The sequence below is a fragment of the Oratosquilla oratoria genome, chromosome 19 (genome assembly GCF_046742065.1).
Source record: "Oratosquilla oratoria isolate Oo_2021 chromosome 19, ASM4674206v1, whole genome shotgun sequence".
NCBI classification, from domain to species: domain Eukaryota; kingdom Metazoa; phylum Arthropoda; class Malacostraca; order Stomatopoda; family Squillidae; genus Oratosquilla; species Oratosquilla oratoria.
In genome coordinates, this window is record NC_134795.1 from 57,376,123 (window position 1) to 57,392,676 (window position 16,554).

The 16,554-nt window shown below is 42.0% G+C and overlaps 1 protein-coding gene across 1 annotated transcript; it reads right to left on the reverse strand.

Moving 5' to 3' along the window:
• Positions 1-475: 475 nt before the first annotated feature.
• LOC143035919 (ribosome biogenesis regulatory protein homolog) lies at positions 476-16,379 on the reverse strand. Its single transcript, XM_076203133.1, has 6 exons — positions 16,183-16,379; positions 15,902-16,039; positions 7,446-7,566; positions 5,733-5,969; positions 1,124-1,359; positions 476-759 (listed from the first exon to the last, which is right to left on the reverse strand). Exons 1-6 carry the CDS (start codon positions 16,335-16,337, stop codon positions 576-578), a joined length of 1,071 nt encoding a protein of 356 aa, XP_076059248.1. The 5' UTR covers positions 16,338-16,379; the 3' UTR covers positions 476-575.
• Positions 16,380-16,554: the final 175 nt, after the last annotated feature.

A 16,554-nucleotide genomic window follows, 5' to 3' on the forward strand; every position in this document is an offset into this window, starting at 1 on the left:
TATGAATAGAGATTTCCTCTATCACAGACAAAATGATGTGTGGCTCTGGTCTATAGGGGTACTCCATTTAGACCCTAAGTATCAGCTGCATGCTACTTAGCCACAATAATATGCAGTCAATACCCCAAACAGGGAAATGTTTGTATGAACCAAATTCTTGAGTGAATGAGCATGTGTTGTTACATAGCAAAGGCTGTCAATCAATTCCTGCTACCTGCCCCTGCTGTTGAAGTGCCGTGTCTTGTTGCACAGCTATTGGCCCAAGCAGTATGGTGGGAGTCTGTGATGCCCCTTGAGATGAGAGGGACAATGAATGGATTTTGGACAAGTGTGGGTTTGTGGTAGGTGTAGGATGTGCATAATCTTTACCTTGGCCTTACCTTCATATAGAAAAGGCCTTTTGAATGTATGATGCATGATTTCATTTAACAAAATGAAAATAATTTCTTGAAGTCACAAAATGAAACAAAAAACATTTGTGTTGTAGATTTTATTTAGAGTACCATATATAACACCTAAAACAATATGATGTATAATTTCTATTCTGGAGTTTAAGCTTATCAATAAGGAACACCTCAGGCTTTTGCTTTCTTTCCTTTGCCCTTAAAATTTCCACCACCACCCTTACCCTTTTTGCCCATGCTCTTATAAATTCCCTTGCCGAGTTTGGCCGCCTTTTGCTCAGAGGGTCCTCTCCTTCTACCTCCCATTTTTGATCTTCTGGTGTGTGGTCCTTTCTGGTCCTTGGCTCTATTCATTCTGCAAATGTATAATATATGTAATGTTGCAAAAATCTTCAAGTTTACATCAAATAACAAAGAAATAATTTTTACAGTGCAAACTTGAATATTGTTAGTTATAATTTTTGTAACTTCCTCTTTGCATCTTTGGATAATGCTGTTGAAAACAATAAACGGGATTAAAATTGAAGAATTTTAACAAATATGTAGCCCATAATAAGGACTTTGTGAATTCTTGAAATTAATGTGCAAATGAATTGGGAGGAGAGAGAGAAAAAAAAAAAAAAAAAAAAAAAAAAAAAAAATATATATATATATATATATATATATATATATATATATATAAAATGAATAAAGAGGTGAAAAATTACTATGGTACTTACTCCGCATTTTCCTCTCTCAGCTGCTGGTCTACTGCCTTCTCTAAGCTCAAATCTGGTTTATGCAATTTGTCTAAAATTTCCAGCGCCCTCTTCTTCTCACCCTTCAGGTCGCCAGTGGCACTTTCAAGTTTCCGTTTTTTGCCTACACCCTTCTGTGGCTTTTCGTGCTTTAAGTTTTCTTGGAATTTTCCTAAGGATGCAGTGGATTTCTTTGCATGATAAATAGCAGCACCCAACTGTAGGAAAAGTAATGACGGAACATCAGATATGAAGGATCTATCAAGACCCCAATGGGGACTGAATAATAATCTATCTACTGTATATACCAATAGGCTTCTTTCCCCTTTCAAGAAAGGGAACTAGTATCAAGGATACTAGGTTAGATAGAGTGAGAAATGAGGAGGTGAGGAGGAGAGCGGGAGTGGAAAAGAAGATCTTGGCAGATAGGGCTGATGAAAGAGTATTGGGATGGTTTGGACGCATGGAAAGAATGGGTGAAGAAATATTAGTAAAAGAGGTGTGGAAGGCAAAAGTGGAGGAAAAAAATTTAAGGGGATGAACAAAGATGAGATGAATGGATGGGGTGAAGGGAGTGTTGAGAAAGAGGGGAATGTCAGTTGAGCAAGGAAGGGAGAGGGAAAGAGACAGGTGAATGGAGTGACTGTGTATAGATAATATTGTTATGAAATGGAGTAGTGGGGGATGGGGTAGGAGGTGCTTATGTGTGAATGATATCACAGGACAAAATTTGTGAAAATCTCAGTTGCATGACATTTCTTTACTGTTTCTTACTATTTTTGATCTGCTGATTTTAAAATTGGAAATGGTTTTGTTCTGTACGCTCTCGTTTTCATGCAATTTGAGGGGTTACATTTTAGCGTTTTGCAGCCAAATAAATCACTTACACATTTATGGTATCAATAGGGGTATACAGTTTCCACAACTGCTAACTGGAATCCTCTTCAGTAGTACGAAGGAAGCTGAAGATAAATATGGGTAAAAGTAAGGTGATGAGATGTACAAGGGGAGAGAGTGACAGCAGGCTGGAAGTGAGCATTAAGAGTGAGATACTAGAGGAAGTGGGTAGTTTTAGATACTTGGGTGCAAAAGTGGCAGGAAAGAGAGGAGTGGGGGTGGAGGTAGAATGTAGATTGAGAGAAGCGAGAAAATGCCTTGGTGGATTAAAAGTACATACATACATACATATACCAAAGGGTTTTTCCCCCTTACACGGGGGGTAGCCAAAAAGAAAAAGGCATAGAAATCACTCCCACCCATTTCATTTCCCATATATTCCACTCCCCTCCACCCTCCCTCCTATCTTGGCACCTCCTGGATGACGAGTCATCCCTGCATCCTGTTCACTGCCCTGGGTCAGAAGCAGTGTCGCAAGACACAGCACATCCACAGCAAGGCCATTTCATAAATTCGGCGACCCCTCTTCTCCGTCCCCTCATGCAGAAAAGGAGAAGACAGGGAGAAATCCCTTCTGGCTGCGTCAAACTTTTTCATACATACTTCCTCACCCCCTATCCCCCACCCACTCCCCCTCGTGCATCACAGCATCATCTATACATCACCTTTCTCCATTCACCCCTATCTTCCGTCCTTCCTCCACAGACATTCCTCTCTTTTGTAAAGCCCCTTTCACCCCATCCATCCATCTCATCCTAGGATGCCCCTCATATTCACTCCTTCCACCTCCGCCTTCCACATTTCTTTTACTAATCTTTCTTCACTCATTTTTTCCATGTGTCCAAACCATCCTAATACTCTTTCATCAACCCTATCTCCCAGCTCCCTTTCTACCACTGTTCTTCTCCTCACCTCTTCATTTCTCACTCTATCTAGCATAGTAACCCCTATCATACTTCTCAGACATTTCATCTCAAACACATTCAAACTCCTCTCTTCCTCACTCATGTTCCATGTTTCTGCCCCGTACATTGCTGTTGGCACGATCACTCCTTCATATAACCTCCTCTTAGCATCCATTCCCAGATGTCTATTTCTCATCACACTTTTTAATCCACCAAGGCATTTACATGCTTCTCTCAATCTACATTCTACCTCCACCCCCACTCCTCCCTTTCCTGTCACATTCACACCCAAGTATCTAAAACTATCCACTTCCTCCAGTTTCTCACCCTTAATGCTCACTTCCAGCCTACTGTCACTCTCTCCCCTTGTACATCTCATCACCTTACTTTAGCCCACATTTATCTTTAGCTTCCTTCTTTCATGCACCTTCTCAAACTCTGTCACTAACTTCCTCAATCCCTCCTCTGATCCTGCTACAAGCGCAGTGTCGCCAGCAAACGACAGCTGGCTCACCTCCCACTTTTCTCAATTTTCTTTAATCATCTCCAACCCCTGACCCACTACCCTTGCATTTACCTCTCACACTACCCCATCCATGTAAGGATTGAACAGCTAGGGTGACATAACACATCCCTGACAAAGTCCCATCTTTACCTCAAACCATTCACTCTCTCCATTTCTAATCCTAATGCAAGCTCTAATACTCTCATAAAAACTCTTGACTGCTCTTAACATCTTTCCACCTATCCCATATATCTGCAGTACCTCTCACAGTGCCTTCCTGTCTACCCTGTCGTAAGCCTTTTCCAGATCCATAAAAGGCCAAAAAACATCCTTACCTTTTCCTATAGCTTTCTCACATATCTGCCTTACCACAAAAATCTGATCTACACATCCCCTACCTGTCCTAAAACAACACTGTTCCTCACCAATTACTCCTTCTGTTCCTCTCCTAATCCTCTCAATCAAGACCCTCCCATAAGCCTTCCCAACTACACTCAACAAGCTGATCCATCTGTAACTACTACACTCACACTTGTCCCCCTTTCCTTTGTAATTAATTTATTATTAATATGATTTTTTTTTTTTTTTTTTGCATCCGACCTAGATATGGATCAAAAGGTCTCCTGTCGGCATGCTTTGCCTTTGTAATCCTTTGTAAAGCGGAACTATACAGGCACTCCTCCAGTCCTCCGGCACTCTACCCTCTCTCCAGCAAACATTAAATAACCTCACCAGCCAGTCCACCATAACTGTACCTCCTTTCTTTAGACATTCTGCATGGCATCCATCCAACCCAGGTGCCTTACCTACTCTCATCATCTTAACGGCTGCTTTCACTTCATCCTTCCCTATTTCTCCTCCATTTTCCTCACTCATCACTCTCATTTTCTTAGCGCTTCCCACTGCAACTACCTTTCCCTCCCTATCCTCCTTCACATTTAGCAACTCCCTAAAATACTCTGCCCACCTTCCTCTCACTGCCTTCTCTTCCATTATCATCTCTCCATCTGTACCTTTTACCTTTTCTTCTCTACTTGATTCGCCTCCTCTTCCTCTTTTAATTTCCTTCCAAAACATCTTTTTATTACTTTCAAAATTTTCTGTCATACTCTTTCCCCATTTCACATCTGCTCTCCTTTTTGCTTCCTTTATCTTATGCTTAACTTCCTTTCTCTTTACTTTGTACCTCTCATATGATTCCCTCGTCCTAATTTGTGTATAAAAAGTGTAATGAGAAATAGACACCTGGGAATGGATGCTAAGAGGTTATATGAAGGAGTGATTGTGCTGACAGCACTATACGGGGCAGAAACATGGAACATAAAAGAGGAAGAGAGAGGGAGTTTGAATGTGTTTGAGATGAGGTGTCTGAGAAGTATGATAAGGGTTACTAGGCTAGATACAGTGAGAAATGAGGAGGTGAGGAAGAGAACAGGGGTGGAAAGGGAGCTGGGAGATAGGGTTGATGAAAGAGAATTAGGATGGTTTGGACACATGGAAAGAATGAGTGAAGAAAGACTAGTAAAAGAGGTGAGGAAGGCAAAGATTAGTAAAAGAGGTGTGGAAGGCAGAGGTGGAAGGAGTGAATATGAGGGGGCATCCTAGGATGAGATGGATGGATGGGGTGAAAGGGGCTTTACAAAAGAGAGGAATGTCTGTTGAGGAAGGACAGGAGAGGATAGAAGATAGGGGTGAATGGAGAAAGGTTGTGTATGGATGATGCTGTGATGCATGAGGGGGAGTGGGTGGGAGATGGGGGTGAGGAAGTATGTATGAGAAAAAATTTGACACAGCCTGAAGGGATTTCTCCCCGCCTTCTCCTTTTCTGCAAGAGGGGACAGAGGGGGGGGGGGGTCGCCGAATTTATGAAGTGGCCTTGCTGTGGATGTGCTGTGACTTGCGACACTGCTTCTGACCCAAGGCAGTAAACAGGATGCAGGGATGACTCGTCATCCAGGAGGTGCCAAGATTAGAGGGAGGGAAGAGGGTGGAGGGGAGTGGAATATGTAGGGAATGGAATGGGTGGGAGTGGTTTCCATGCCTTTTTCTTTTTGGCTAACCCCCCCACCCCTGTAATGAGGAAAAAGCCTTTGGTACATGTATGTATTCTGTACTAGATCTAAAATCCATTTCTCTATACCAAGGGCTTTTTTCCCCTTATACAATGGGTAGCCAAGTCAAAAGGCTTGCACCTACTCCCACCCTTTCATTTTAGCGCCTAGTGGCTCTTTAGATCTATACTTATACCACAGATCTAAAAACCTGATATAAAAACCATACTTACATCTGACGAGGTTGCAAGTTCATTTCCTGTTACACCCACAGATGGAACTTTAACCTTCTTATTCTTGGCAATGTTCCTCAGCCTCTGGAACTCATTCTTTGCAATCCTCTCCTTCTTCATCTCTGCAGCCTTGGCAAACTGGTCTTCATATGGATCAGCATTCTCAGGAACTTCACGCACCCAATTCTTCTCCTTCTCTGCTTGTACTTTCTTGAAGCCAAAGCGTGGAATCCATTTCTACGGAATGAAATTCTGCATTAGACACAAACTAAACTATAACTGGTAACCAGCATGTTTGACACATTACAAAATGGCAACATTAACAACACACAAGGCAAAGGAATGCATACATTATAGAATATTTAGGTTTTTGGAGAAAAATATCTACTGTGCCTCTAAACACTACAAACTGGATTTACACCTGAAGTAATCAGAAAAGAAAGAACCTTTAGTCATTGTATGTTCTCTTGAGGATTTATATAAACAAAATGTGGACATTGTAAAGATCAGCAATCTCCAGTGTACTCCACATATAAGCTTGTAAAGAGTGATAACCCCAAAAACAAGAGAGTAAATATAAATTAACCCCACAGTGATGATCATTTAATTATGGTTAGGTTAGCTTAGGTTAAGATTGTCAAGATCAGCCACCCCAAAAATTAGCTTGTGAAGATGAACAACCCCCAGGTACTATGGGATTGCAATCTTTACAATGTTTGAAAATGCCTAACTATGTATCTGAGCAGCTAGACAATTCAAGCTGAGAAACACTATATGGCCTAATTGGAGCAATGATGGAATCAAGAATCAAAGTCAGGTATAAGCTACTTGTGTGCCCCTCAGCTGTCCTGCTAACTTATTCACGAGTGACCTCGCACCTAATCCTGACATACATCAAAGTTCTCACCTATGTAAATGATCTAACCATTATAGCTCAATGTGGGAACTACGAAACACAAAAATAAATCTTGACAAACTAGAACTCTGGCTAAGACTAAACAGAAAGGCATTTACACATGAGAAATCATCAGTGACACCACCCAACTAAGACAAATCAACTGGTTGCACCAGGTCTGTCTTGCAGAAGATTTTTTGTGGGAGGTTTGGAAGGGTTTGATGGAGTAGTGCATTTGGTGGTCAGTCTTGTAGTGCTTGTTTTGTGATCTTAGTGGAATCTATACAATCTAGAATCATTTTGGACTCTTGGAATCTAGTTATCTAAGTATGAATGTGTTTTTGTATGGATGTGAAACGTAGTTCAGATGGTTAGATGTTTATGTGTGTATCTTTTGTCATTTCTTGTTTTCTGGAGTTGTGGGTTTGAAACTGACTTTAGAGAAATGTTTGTTAACAATATTGCTGATACCCATTTTCCAAACCTATCAACCCCCTGATTTCCACCTATGAGATGACATTTGGTCTCCATGACTGGTCCCAAGATCATTGCTACCCTTGGCTACATTTCTCCCACCTTTTCATGTACAGAGAGCCAAGAATTAGTGATTATTCCCCTACTTCTAATATCTTCAGCTGGTGGCATGGATGACCCACAGCTCAGACAATAGTCCAAATTCTTTTTTCCTGCACAGAGATATGGAAGGGCCCAAGGACTAGTCAGCCACTGTGGGGCTGCAGGTTTCCAGTTGGTGAAAATTGAAACAACACTGATCATTTAAAAGTAGGTAAAAAATCCACCGTTATTTTCTGACTCACCTTGAGTGTATCATCCCACACTTTCTTGTCCTTTTTCCTGCGGTTAAATCCTTTCTCTCGCGCAAACTGCTCCCATCTCGTCAGTGCTTTCCCCTTTGGTACTTTCTTCTCTCTAGGTAATCTGCAAAAATTAAAGTGCTATAATGGTTAGTTAATTACAGCTTGTCACACTATGACACTGAGAGCCCCTAGGAACCTTAGGAATTTTTTTTTTGGGGGGGCCATAAATATATTCTTTTCTGTTAAACAGGAAGAGTGGATATACAGCAGGCATTATTGCATTGGTAGAGTTTGCATGTGATAGGAAGGTGTTAGACTGGCTTTGTGTATATGTATGAGTATGTGCATTTATTTACCTTGTAGTACAATGCTCATGGGATCCCACCTCTTTCTCCATTTGACAAACCTTGCCTTAGATTCTTTTATAGAGTTGGCATGGGTTATATTTTCATCTAACTTTTTCACGAGTCTGTTGTTGTTGTTGTCGTTCCCTAGACTGTCTGTCCGAGCTGTCCCGTCTCCCCAAGGAATGACACAGCCGAAACTGGGTTTTCCCACAAATCCTTTATAGTGTATGTTGTGTTGTTTGTGTGCATGATTGTGTATAATGCAGTCTTCCATTATGTGCTGTATGGTATGGGGTGAAGTGTTACATCCTGGGCAGCTGTTCAAAATGCGGTCATCCAGCCTCTTCTGGTAGCTTAGAAGTGCTGGGTGGTGGCTGCACCGCAGTCTGTTGAGGGAGTTGGTTGAGCTCAAGTGGGCATCGTTTCAAGTGAGTGGTTAGATTACGTTAGGTCAACACACTAACTTGTAACCTAATTCCATATATATCCAGTTATCATCCCTATATCAATATATGTACTTCACAATCCAAAAACAGTACTGACAGTACAGCAAATGGGGGGGTTGGGAAGTGGCACCTGTTTGAACCACCACTTGATCAAAATGACCAGTATTCTTTGTGTATGTCTATGTTGTCATCTGTATAAGCCATGAGTCAATCTTGATGGACTCTGATTATAAGTAATGACTATGTGCACAGTCTTCCCACTGGCACGATCTGCCATGGGGGTATGAACTCAGGTCCCATGAGTATATAGCAAGAGGGGTTTGTTCCAGTACTGCACAAATTCATTTTTCACTTTTTTCTTTTGGAAGACCTATTTTTTCTATGGAATGGTTAGGTTGAGTTAGGTTAGAAGCTATTGGGCTATGTAATTTTCATGTTAAATATCCTTGTTTGTGTGTTTATGGAATAATACCAGCAATAGTACTAGCCAAGACATCTTGAGGTCCTCTATCAGTGTTCACAAACTGATCTTACGAATTACCTACAACTCTGATAATATTGTTTTTTGTTAACACTGGCAAAAATAAATGATTTGTGCAATATCTTATTGTGTCTATAATTTTTAAAGCATTTGGCTCTATGAATATTAAGATATTCAAGAGGTGATACACTCCTGACAACTTGGAGCTCAACGCAAGTTTCGAGATGCCATTAACTACTTTGTAGCTTGAGTTGTTGGTCAAGTCAGCATATCAAGGGGATATGATCTCGTAGGGCTTGTAGGCAGGTTTTGGTGTTGACACCATGGCCAGTCTGGGGACATGCCATTCCCACATCTCTGTATTGGAACTGGTCTGCAATTGAGTTCAATGCCACTCCTTGTGAGGTTGGGCCATGTGGGATTGGAGGCTCACCTGGAATTTGTCTGGCCTTCTCTTGAAAGCCTCTGTGCTGACTTCAGTTTGATCCCTTATCTCTCTTGGGAGACAGTTGAAGAGTCTGGGGCCAGCACAGGCGAAGCTTTCCACCTGGATCATCTTCAGTTGCTGGGAGCAGCTGCTTATGGACCTTCTTGTGCAGGATCTACCAAACCTGGGGTGGTGTTGCCCTTTGATACCACCTCCTCCAATTTGTAATGAGTTTGGTATTGTGCCCTCCAGGACTTTCTAGATGCGAATCACTATATTGTGCTCTCTGCAGTGAATAGAACTCAAGGATTTTCAGGCTCTCCCAGTGATTCAGGGAGTCCCTGCCCAACTCCTTGTCAATACCCTGTTTCAGCTCTTGCATCTCCTCGACTTTGTGTGGAGCCCATAGCTGGCATAAGTACTCCAGCTTTGACACTACCCGGGACTTCCATAGAGGTAGTAAGTGACTGGGCTTCCTGGTTTTAACCCCTTGTATACGATGATGCCTATGTAGGCCCCATGAGGCGTGAGTGGGTATATGAGGATACCAGTGTCAGCATCTTGATAATATTTATTTTGTAGTTGTAGCCGAGTGACCCCCTCGAATTCTATGAACTGGCTTGATCGTGTTTTTGTGTTTATTATTACTCGGTGAAAGAGAACGAGAAATACAGCAGTGACTTTATATTTCATAATGCGAGTATTGTGAATTGTGATGCATCAATCATTATACCACAGGCATCTAATGCTACGTGCAAGTAATTGAGTCATACTGAAGAGGTTAAAGGGAGGTACAAAGAAAAGAAAAGAGAAGTAAAGCAAAAGGTAAAGGATGCAAGGAGGAGAGCAGATGTGAAATGGGGTAAGAGTATGACAGAAAATTTTGAAAGTAATAAAAAGATGTTTTGGAAGGAAATTAAGAGAGGAAGAGGAGGCAAATCAAGTAGAGAAGAAAAGGTAAAAGATGCAGATGGAGAGATGATAATGGAATAGAAGGCAGTAAGGGGAAGATGGGCAGAATATTTTAGGGAGTTGCTAAATGTGTAGGAGGATAGGAAGGGAAAGATAGCTGCAGTGGGAAATGCGAAGAAAATGAGTGATGAGTGAGGAGAATGGAGGAGAAATAAGGAAGGATGAGGTGAAGGCAGTTAAGATGATGAAAGCAGGTAAGGCACCTGGTCTGGATGGATGCCATGCAGAATGTCTGAAAAAGGGAGGTACAGTTATGGTGGACTGGCTGGTGAGGTTATTTAATGTTTGCTGGAGGACTGGAGGAGTGCCTGTATAGTTCCTCTTTACAAGGGAAAAGGGGACAAGTTTGAATGTAGAAGTTTCAGAGGGATTAGCTTGTTAAGTGTAGTTGGGAAGGCTTATGGGAGGATCTTGATTGAGAGGATTACGGGAGGAACAGAAGGAGTAATTGGTGAGGAACAGTGTGGATTTAGGACAGGTAGAGGTTGTGTAGATCAGACCTTTGTGGTAAGACAGATATGTGAGAAAGCTATAGGAAAGGGGAAGGATGTTTTTTTTTTGGCTTTTATGGATCTGGAAAAGGCTTATGATAGGGTAGACAGAAAGGCACTGTGGGAGGTTATGCAGATATTCGGGATAGGAGGAAAGCCTCTGGGAGCTGTCAAGAGTTTTTATGAGAGTAGTAGAGCTTGTGTCAGGATTGGAAATGGAGAGAGTGAGTGGTTCGAGGTAAAGGTGGGACTTCGTCAAGGATGCGTTATGTCACCCTGGCTGTTCAACTTATACATGGATGGGGTGGTGCGAGAGGTAAATGCAAGGGTAGTGGGTCAGGGATTGGAGATGGTTAAAGAAAATGGAGAAAAGTGGGAGGTGAGCCAGCTGTTGTTTGCGGACGACACTGCGATTGTGGCAGGATCAGAGGAGGGATTGAGGAAGTTGGTGACAGAGTTTAGGAGAGTATGTGATAGAAGAAAGCTAAAGATAAATGTGGGTAAAAGTAAGGTGATGAGATGTACAAGGGGTGAAAGTGGCAGTAGACTGGAAGTGAGCATTAAGGGAGAGCGACTGGAGGAAGTGGATAGTTTTAGATACTTGGGTGCAAATGTGGCAGGAAAAAGTGGAGTGAAGGTGGAGGTAGAATGTAGATTGAGAGAAGCGAGTAAATGCCTTGGTGGATTAAAGAGTGTAATGAGGAATAGACATTTGGGAATGGATGCTAAGAGACTGTATGAAGGAGTGATTGTGCCAACAGCACTGTATGGGGCAGAAACATGGAACATAAGAGAAGAAGAGAGAAGGAGTTTGAATGTGTTTGAGATGAGGTGTCTGAGAAGTATGATGGGGGTTACTAGGCTAGATAGAGTGAGAAATGAGGAGGTGAGGAGAACAGGGGTGGAAAAGGAGCTGGGAGATAGGGTAGATGAAAGAATATTAGGATGGTTTGGACACATGGAAAGAATGAGTGAAGAAAGACTAGTAAAAGAGGTATGGAAGGCAGATGTGGAGGGAGTGAACATGAGGGGACGTCCTAGGATGAGGTGGATGGATGGGGTGAAGGGGGCTTTGGGTAAGAGGGGAATGTCTGTTGAGGAAGGACGGGAGAGGACAGAAGACAGGGGTGAATGGAGAATGGTTGTATATGGATGATGTTGTGATTGCATGAGGTGGAATGGGTGGGGGGATGGGGGGTGAGGTAGTATGTGTGAGCAAAATTTGACACAGCCCAAAGGGATTTCTCCCCGTCCTCTCCTTTTATGCAATGGGGGGACGGAGAGGGGGGTCACCGATTTAATGAAGTGGCCTTGCTGTGTCTTGCGACACTGCTTCTGACCCAGGGCAGTGGACAATGTGCAGGGATGACCCGTCATCCAGGAGGTGCTCAGATAAGAGGGAGGGTGGAGGGGTGTGGAGTGTATTCAGGGATGGAATATGTGGAAATGATTTTATGCCTTTCCCTTTTTGGCTACCTCCCTTGTAAGGGGGAAAAAGCCTTGGTTTATGTATGTATGTATTTTATGAGAAATTACGAAAAAAAGATAATAGACAAATGTAAAGAAGAACCCAAACTATTTTACAAATATGTAAATGGAAAACTGAAAAACAAACAAGAAATAGAAAAACTGCGCCAAGATAAAAAAGAATTTACAGAAGAACTGGAAATGGCTGAAATAATGAACCACTTCAGATCAGTATTCACAATGGAAAACTCGCCTAACAGTGAAGTTAGAGAGAGAGAATTATCCCCAGCAATGAAAGAAATAAACGTAACACAAAAAAAAATCAGTGATCAAATTAAAACCCTGGATGTCAGAAAATCACATGGCCCAGACGGAATAGCAAACTGGATACTGAAAGAATGCATGGAAGAATTAACTGACAAAAAATATGATATAATTAAATCATCAATTAAAGAAGGAAAAGTACCATTGGACTGGAAAAATGCAAACATTGTACCAATTTATAAGGGAGGTGATAAGGAAGATCCATCTAACTACAGACCGGTCTCACTAACAAGCACAATAGCAAAAATTTGTGAAAGAGTGATCAAAAACAGATGGAAGAAAAATCTATACATACATACATATACCAAGGCTTTTTCCCCCTTACAAGGGAGGTAGCCAAAAAGGGAAAGGCATAAAAACACTCCCACCCATTTCATCCCTAAATACACTCCACACCCCTCCCACCCTTCCTCTTATCTGAGCACCTCCTGGATGACGGGTCATCCCTGCACCCCGCCCACCGCCCTGGGTCAGAAGCAGTGTCGCAAGACACAGTACATCCACAGCAAGGCCGCTTCATTTAATCGGCGACCCCCCCTCTCCGTCCCCCTTTGCATATAAGGCGAGGACGGGGAGAAATCCCTTCGGGCTGCGTCAAATTTACTCACACATACTACCCCACCCCCCAGCCCATTCCTCCTCATGCAGTCACAACATCATCCATATACAACCATTCTCCACTCACCTCTGTCTTCCGTCCTCTCCCTTCCTTCCTCAACAGACATTCCCCTCTTCCCCAAAGCCCCCTTCACCCCATCCATCCACCTCATCCTAGGACGTCCCCTCATGTTCACTCCCTCTACATCTGCCTTCCATACCTCTTTTACTAGTCTTTCTTCACTCATTCTTTCCATGTGTCCAAACCATCCTAATACTCTTTCATCAACCCTATCTCCCAAATCCTTTTTCACCCCTGTTCTCCTCCTCACCTCCTCATTTCTCACTCTATCCAGCCTAGTAACCCCCACCATACTTCTCAGACACCTCATCTCAAACACATTCAAACTCCTTCTCTCTTCTTCTCTTATGTTCCACGTTTCTGCCCCATACAGTGCTGTTGGCACAATCACTCCTTCATACAGTCTCCTCTTCACATCCATTCCCAAATGTCTATTCCTCATTACACTCTTTAAACCACCAAGGCATTTACTCGCTTCTCTCAATCTACATTCTACCTCCACCTTCACTCCACCTTTTCCTGCTACACTTGCACCCAAGTATCTAAAACTATCCACTTCCTCCAGTCGCTCTCCCTTAATGCTCACTTCCAGTCTACTGCCACTTTCACCCCTTGTACATCTCATCACCTTACTATTACCCACATTTATCTTTAGCTTTCTTCTATCACATACTCTCCCAAACTCTGTCACCAGCATCCTCAATCCCTCCTCTGACCCTGCCACAAGCGCAGTGTCGTCCGCAAACAACAGCTGGCTCACCTCCCACTTTTCTCCATTTTCTTTAACCATCTCCAATCCCTGACTCACTACCCTAGCATTCACCTCTCGCACCACCCCATCCATGTATAAGTTGAACAGCCAGGGCGACATAACGCATCCTTGACAAAGTCTCACCTTTACTTCAAACCACTCACTCTCTCCATTTCTAATCCTAACACATGCTCTACTACTCTCATAAAAACTCTTGACAGCTCCCAAAGGCTTTCCTCCTATCCCATAAATCTGCATAACCTCCCACAGTGCCTTTCTGTCTACCCTATCATAAGCCTTTTCCAGATCCATAAAAGCCCAAAAAACATCCTTCCCCTTTCCTATAGCTTTCTCACATATCTGTCTTACCACAAAGATCTGATCTACACAACCTCTACCCGTCCTAAATCCACACTGTTCCTCACCAATTACTCCTTCTGTTCCTCTCCTAATCCTCTCAATTAAGATCCTCCCATAAGCCTCCCCTACTACACTCAACAGGCTAATCCCTCTGAAATTACTACATTCACACTTGTCCCCTTTTCCCTTGTAAAGAGGAACTATACAGGCACTACTCCAGTCCTCTGGTACTCTACCCTCTCTCCAGCAAACATTAAATAACCTCACCAACCAGTCCACCATCACTGAACCTCCCTTTTTCAGACATTCTGCATGACATCCATCCAGACCAGGTGCCTTACCTGCTTTCATCATCTTTACAACTGCCTTCACCTCATCCTTCCTTATTTCTCCTCCATTCTCCTCATTCATCACTCTCATTTTCTTCGCATTTCCCACTGCAGCTATCTTTCCTTCCCTATCCTCCTTCACATTCAGCAACTCCCTAAAATATTCTGTACAACAAATCTGATTTGCTTTTACTCAAGATTAGTAGACATAATAGAAGAAAGAGATGGATGGGCAGACTGTGCTTTTCTGGACCTGCAAAAGGCATTCGATAAGGTACCTCATAGGAAACTAATAAATAAGATAGAGTCAAAAGGTGGCATCAGAGGAAAATTATTGGAATGGATGAAAGACTTTCTGATTGGGAGAAAAATGAGAGTTGTAATTAGAGAAAAATTCTCCAACTGGGAAGAAGTAAAAAGCGGGGTCCTGCAAGGATCAGTACTGGCACCGATCATGTTCGCTGTATACGTTAATGACATGAATGAAGGCGTGGAGTGCTATATAAATTTTTTTGCAGATGATGCAAAATTACTTAAGAAGGTAAAAACGGAAGAGGACTGCAACTCATTGCAACAAGATCTGGACACAATATGGAATTGGACTCAAAAATGGGAAGTAAAATTCAATATTAAGAAATGCAGCATAATGGAATTTGGAAAGAGTAAAAATAGAATATCAAAAGATTACAGAATTGGGGAAGAAAAAATAAATAAAACAACTATGAAAAAGATCTTGGAGTGATGATTGGAAAGGACATGAAACCAGGTAAGCATATAAACAAGATGTTCGGAGAAACCTACAACTTTTATTATGATGACCTTGTTTGCATCTCTCTTGTTATAGCCTTTGATCCACTTGAACACTTCTATTAGATCACCTCGCACTCTGCGTCTTTCCAGAGAGTGCAAGTTTAGGTGCCTAAGCATCTCTTCGTAAGGCAAATTTCCAAGTCCATGTATCATTTTGGTCATTCTTCTCTGTACTGATTCCTCTATTGCATCCAGGGGCAAAACTGGACAAATACAGAACTAACTACTCAGTGGACAGCTTCAAGCATATACTAGACAGGTTTCTACGGAAGGTGCCAGACAAGCCCCGAGTGCCAGGCTACACAGCCATCAGTAGGTTGTCATCCAATACAATAACAGACCAAATGGCCCTTGTGAGGAGGGACAGCAGGACTGGCAGCAGCAGTAGATCACTACGGCTGTGAGGATAGAGCTCGGAACTTCTCCGAGTAAACCAATTAAAATATTAACTAAATTCATCATCATAGTTGATGGTAATTGTCAGTACCACAAACCAATTAACTGAATCATTAGTTCTGCAAAACAGTATGACACTATCTAAACAAGTCATGCACCAAAACAAAAGTACAAACCTAGTTGTTGGAGTAGGTAGAGAAGCATAGATCATATTCTCCGTACGTTGACTGGGCAAATCCCACACTTTTGTGAGTAATGCCTGAACCCCATCACGGGCCAGACTTTGCAGGTAGTCCTCTGCAGATTCTCCATCTCTAAAATGATCAGAAATATTCCAGATTTTGCTATGGATACGGTATTCAAATTTGTTTAATCATGTGGGATCTCCACAACTCTTAATTAATAGTTGCCACCTGCGACTGCGTCAACACACAATTACAATACAACAGACTCATACCTTAATTTCTTGGCATCAAGACTATTTTTGTCATTCACTAATAGATTGCCTAAATCATATTCGAGTTCAATATCTTTCACAACTGCAACTGATTTAAGTTCCTCATCTGCTTGGTTTATAATTTCTTGCACCCGTTCCGCGACCTCGTCAGCCATGCTTTCTTCCGACTATAATGTTTACATACAGCAAGTGAGGAAGGACCCGATTTGATAAATATATATGATTACAATAAATTGTAAAGTTAATGAAAATAAATTGTATTATACTGAATAGAATGTTTAGAATTCTTTTCACTGTCCAATTTTACTTGATTAGGAAATAATTACATATAATTTAAATTGTTAAGATATGAAAAAAATCACTACTTAAATA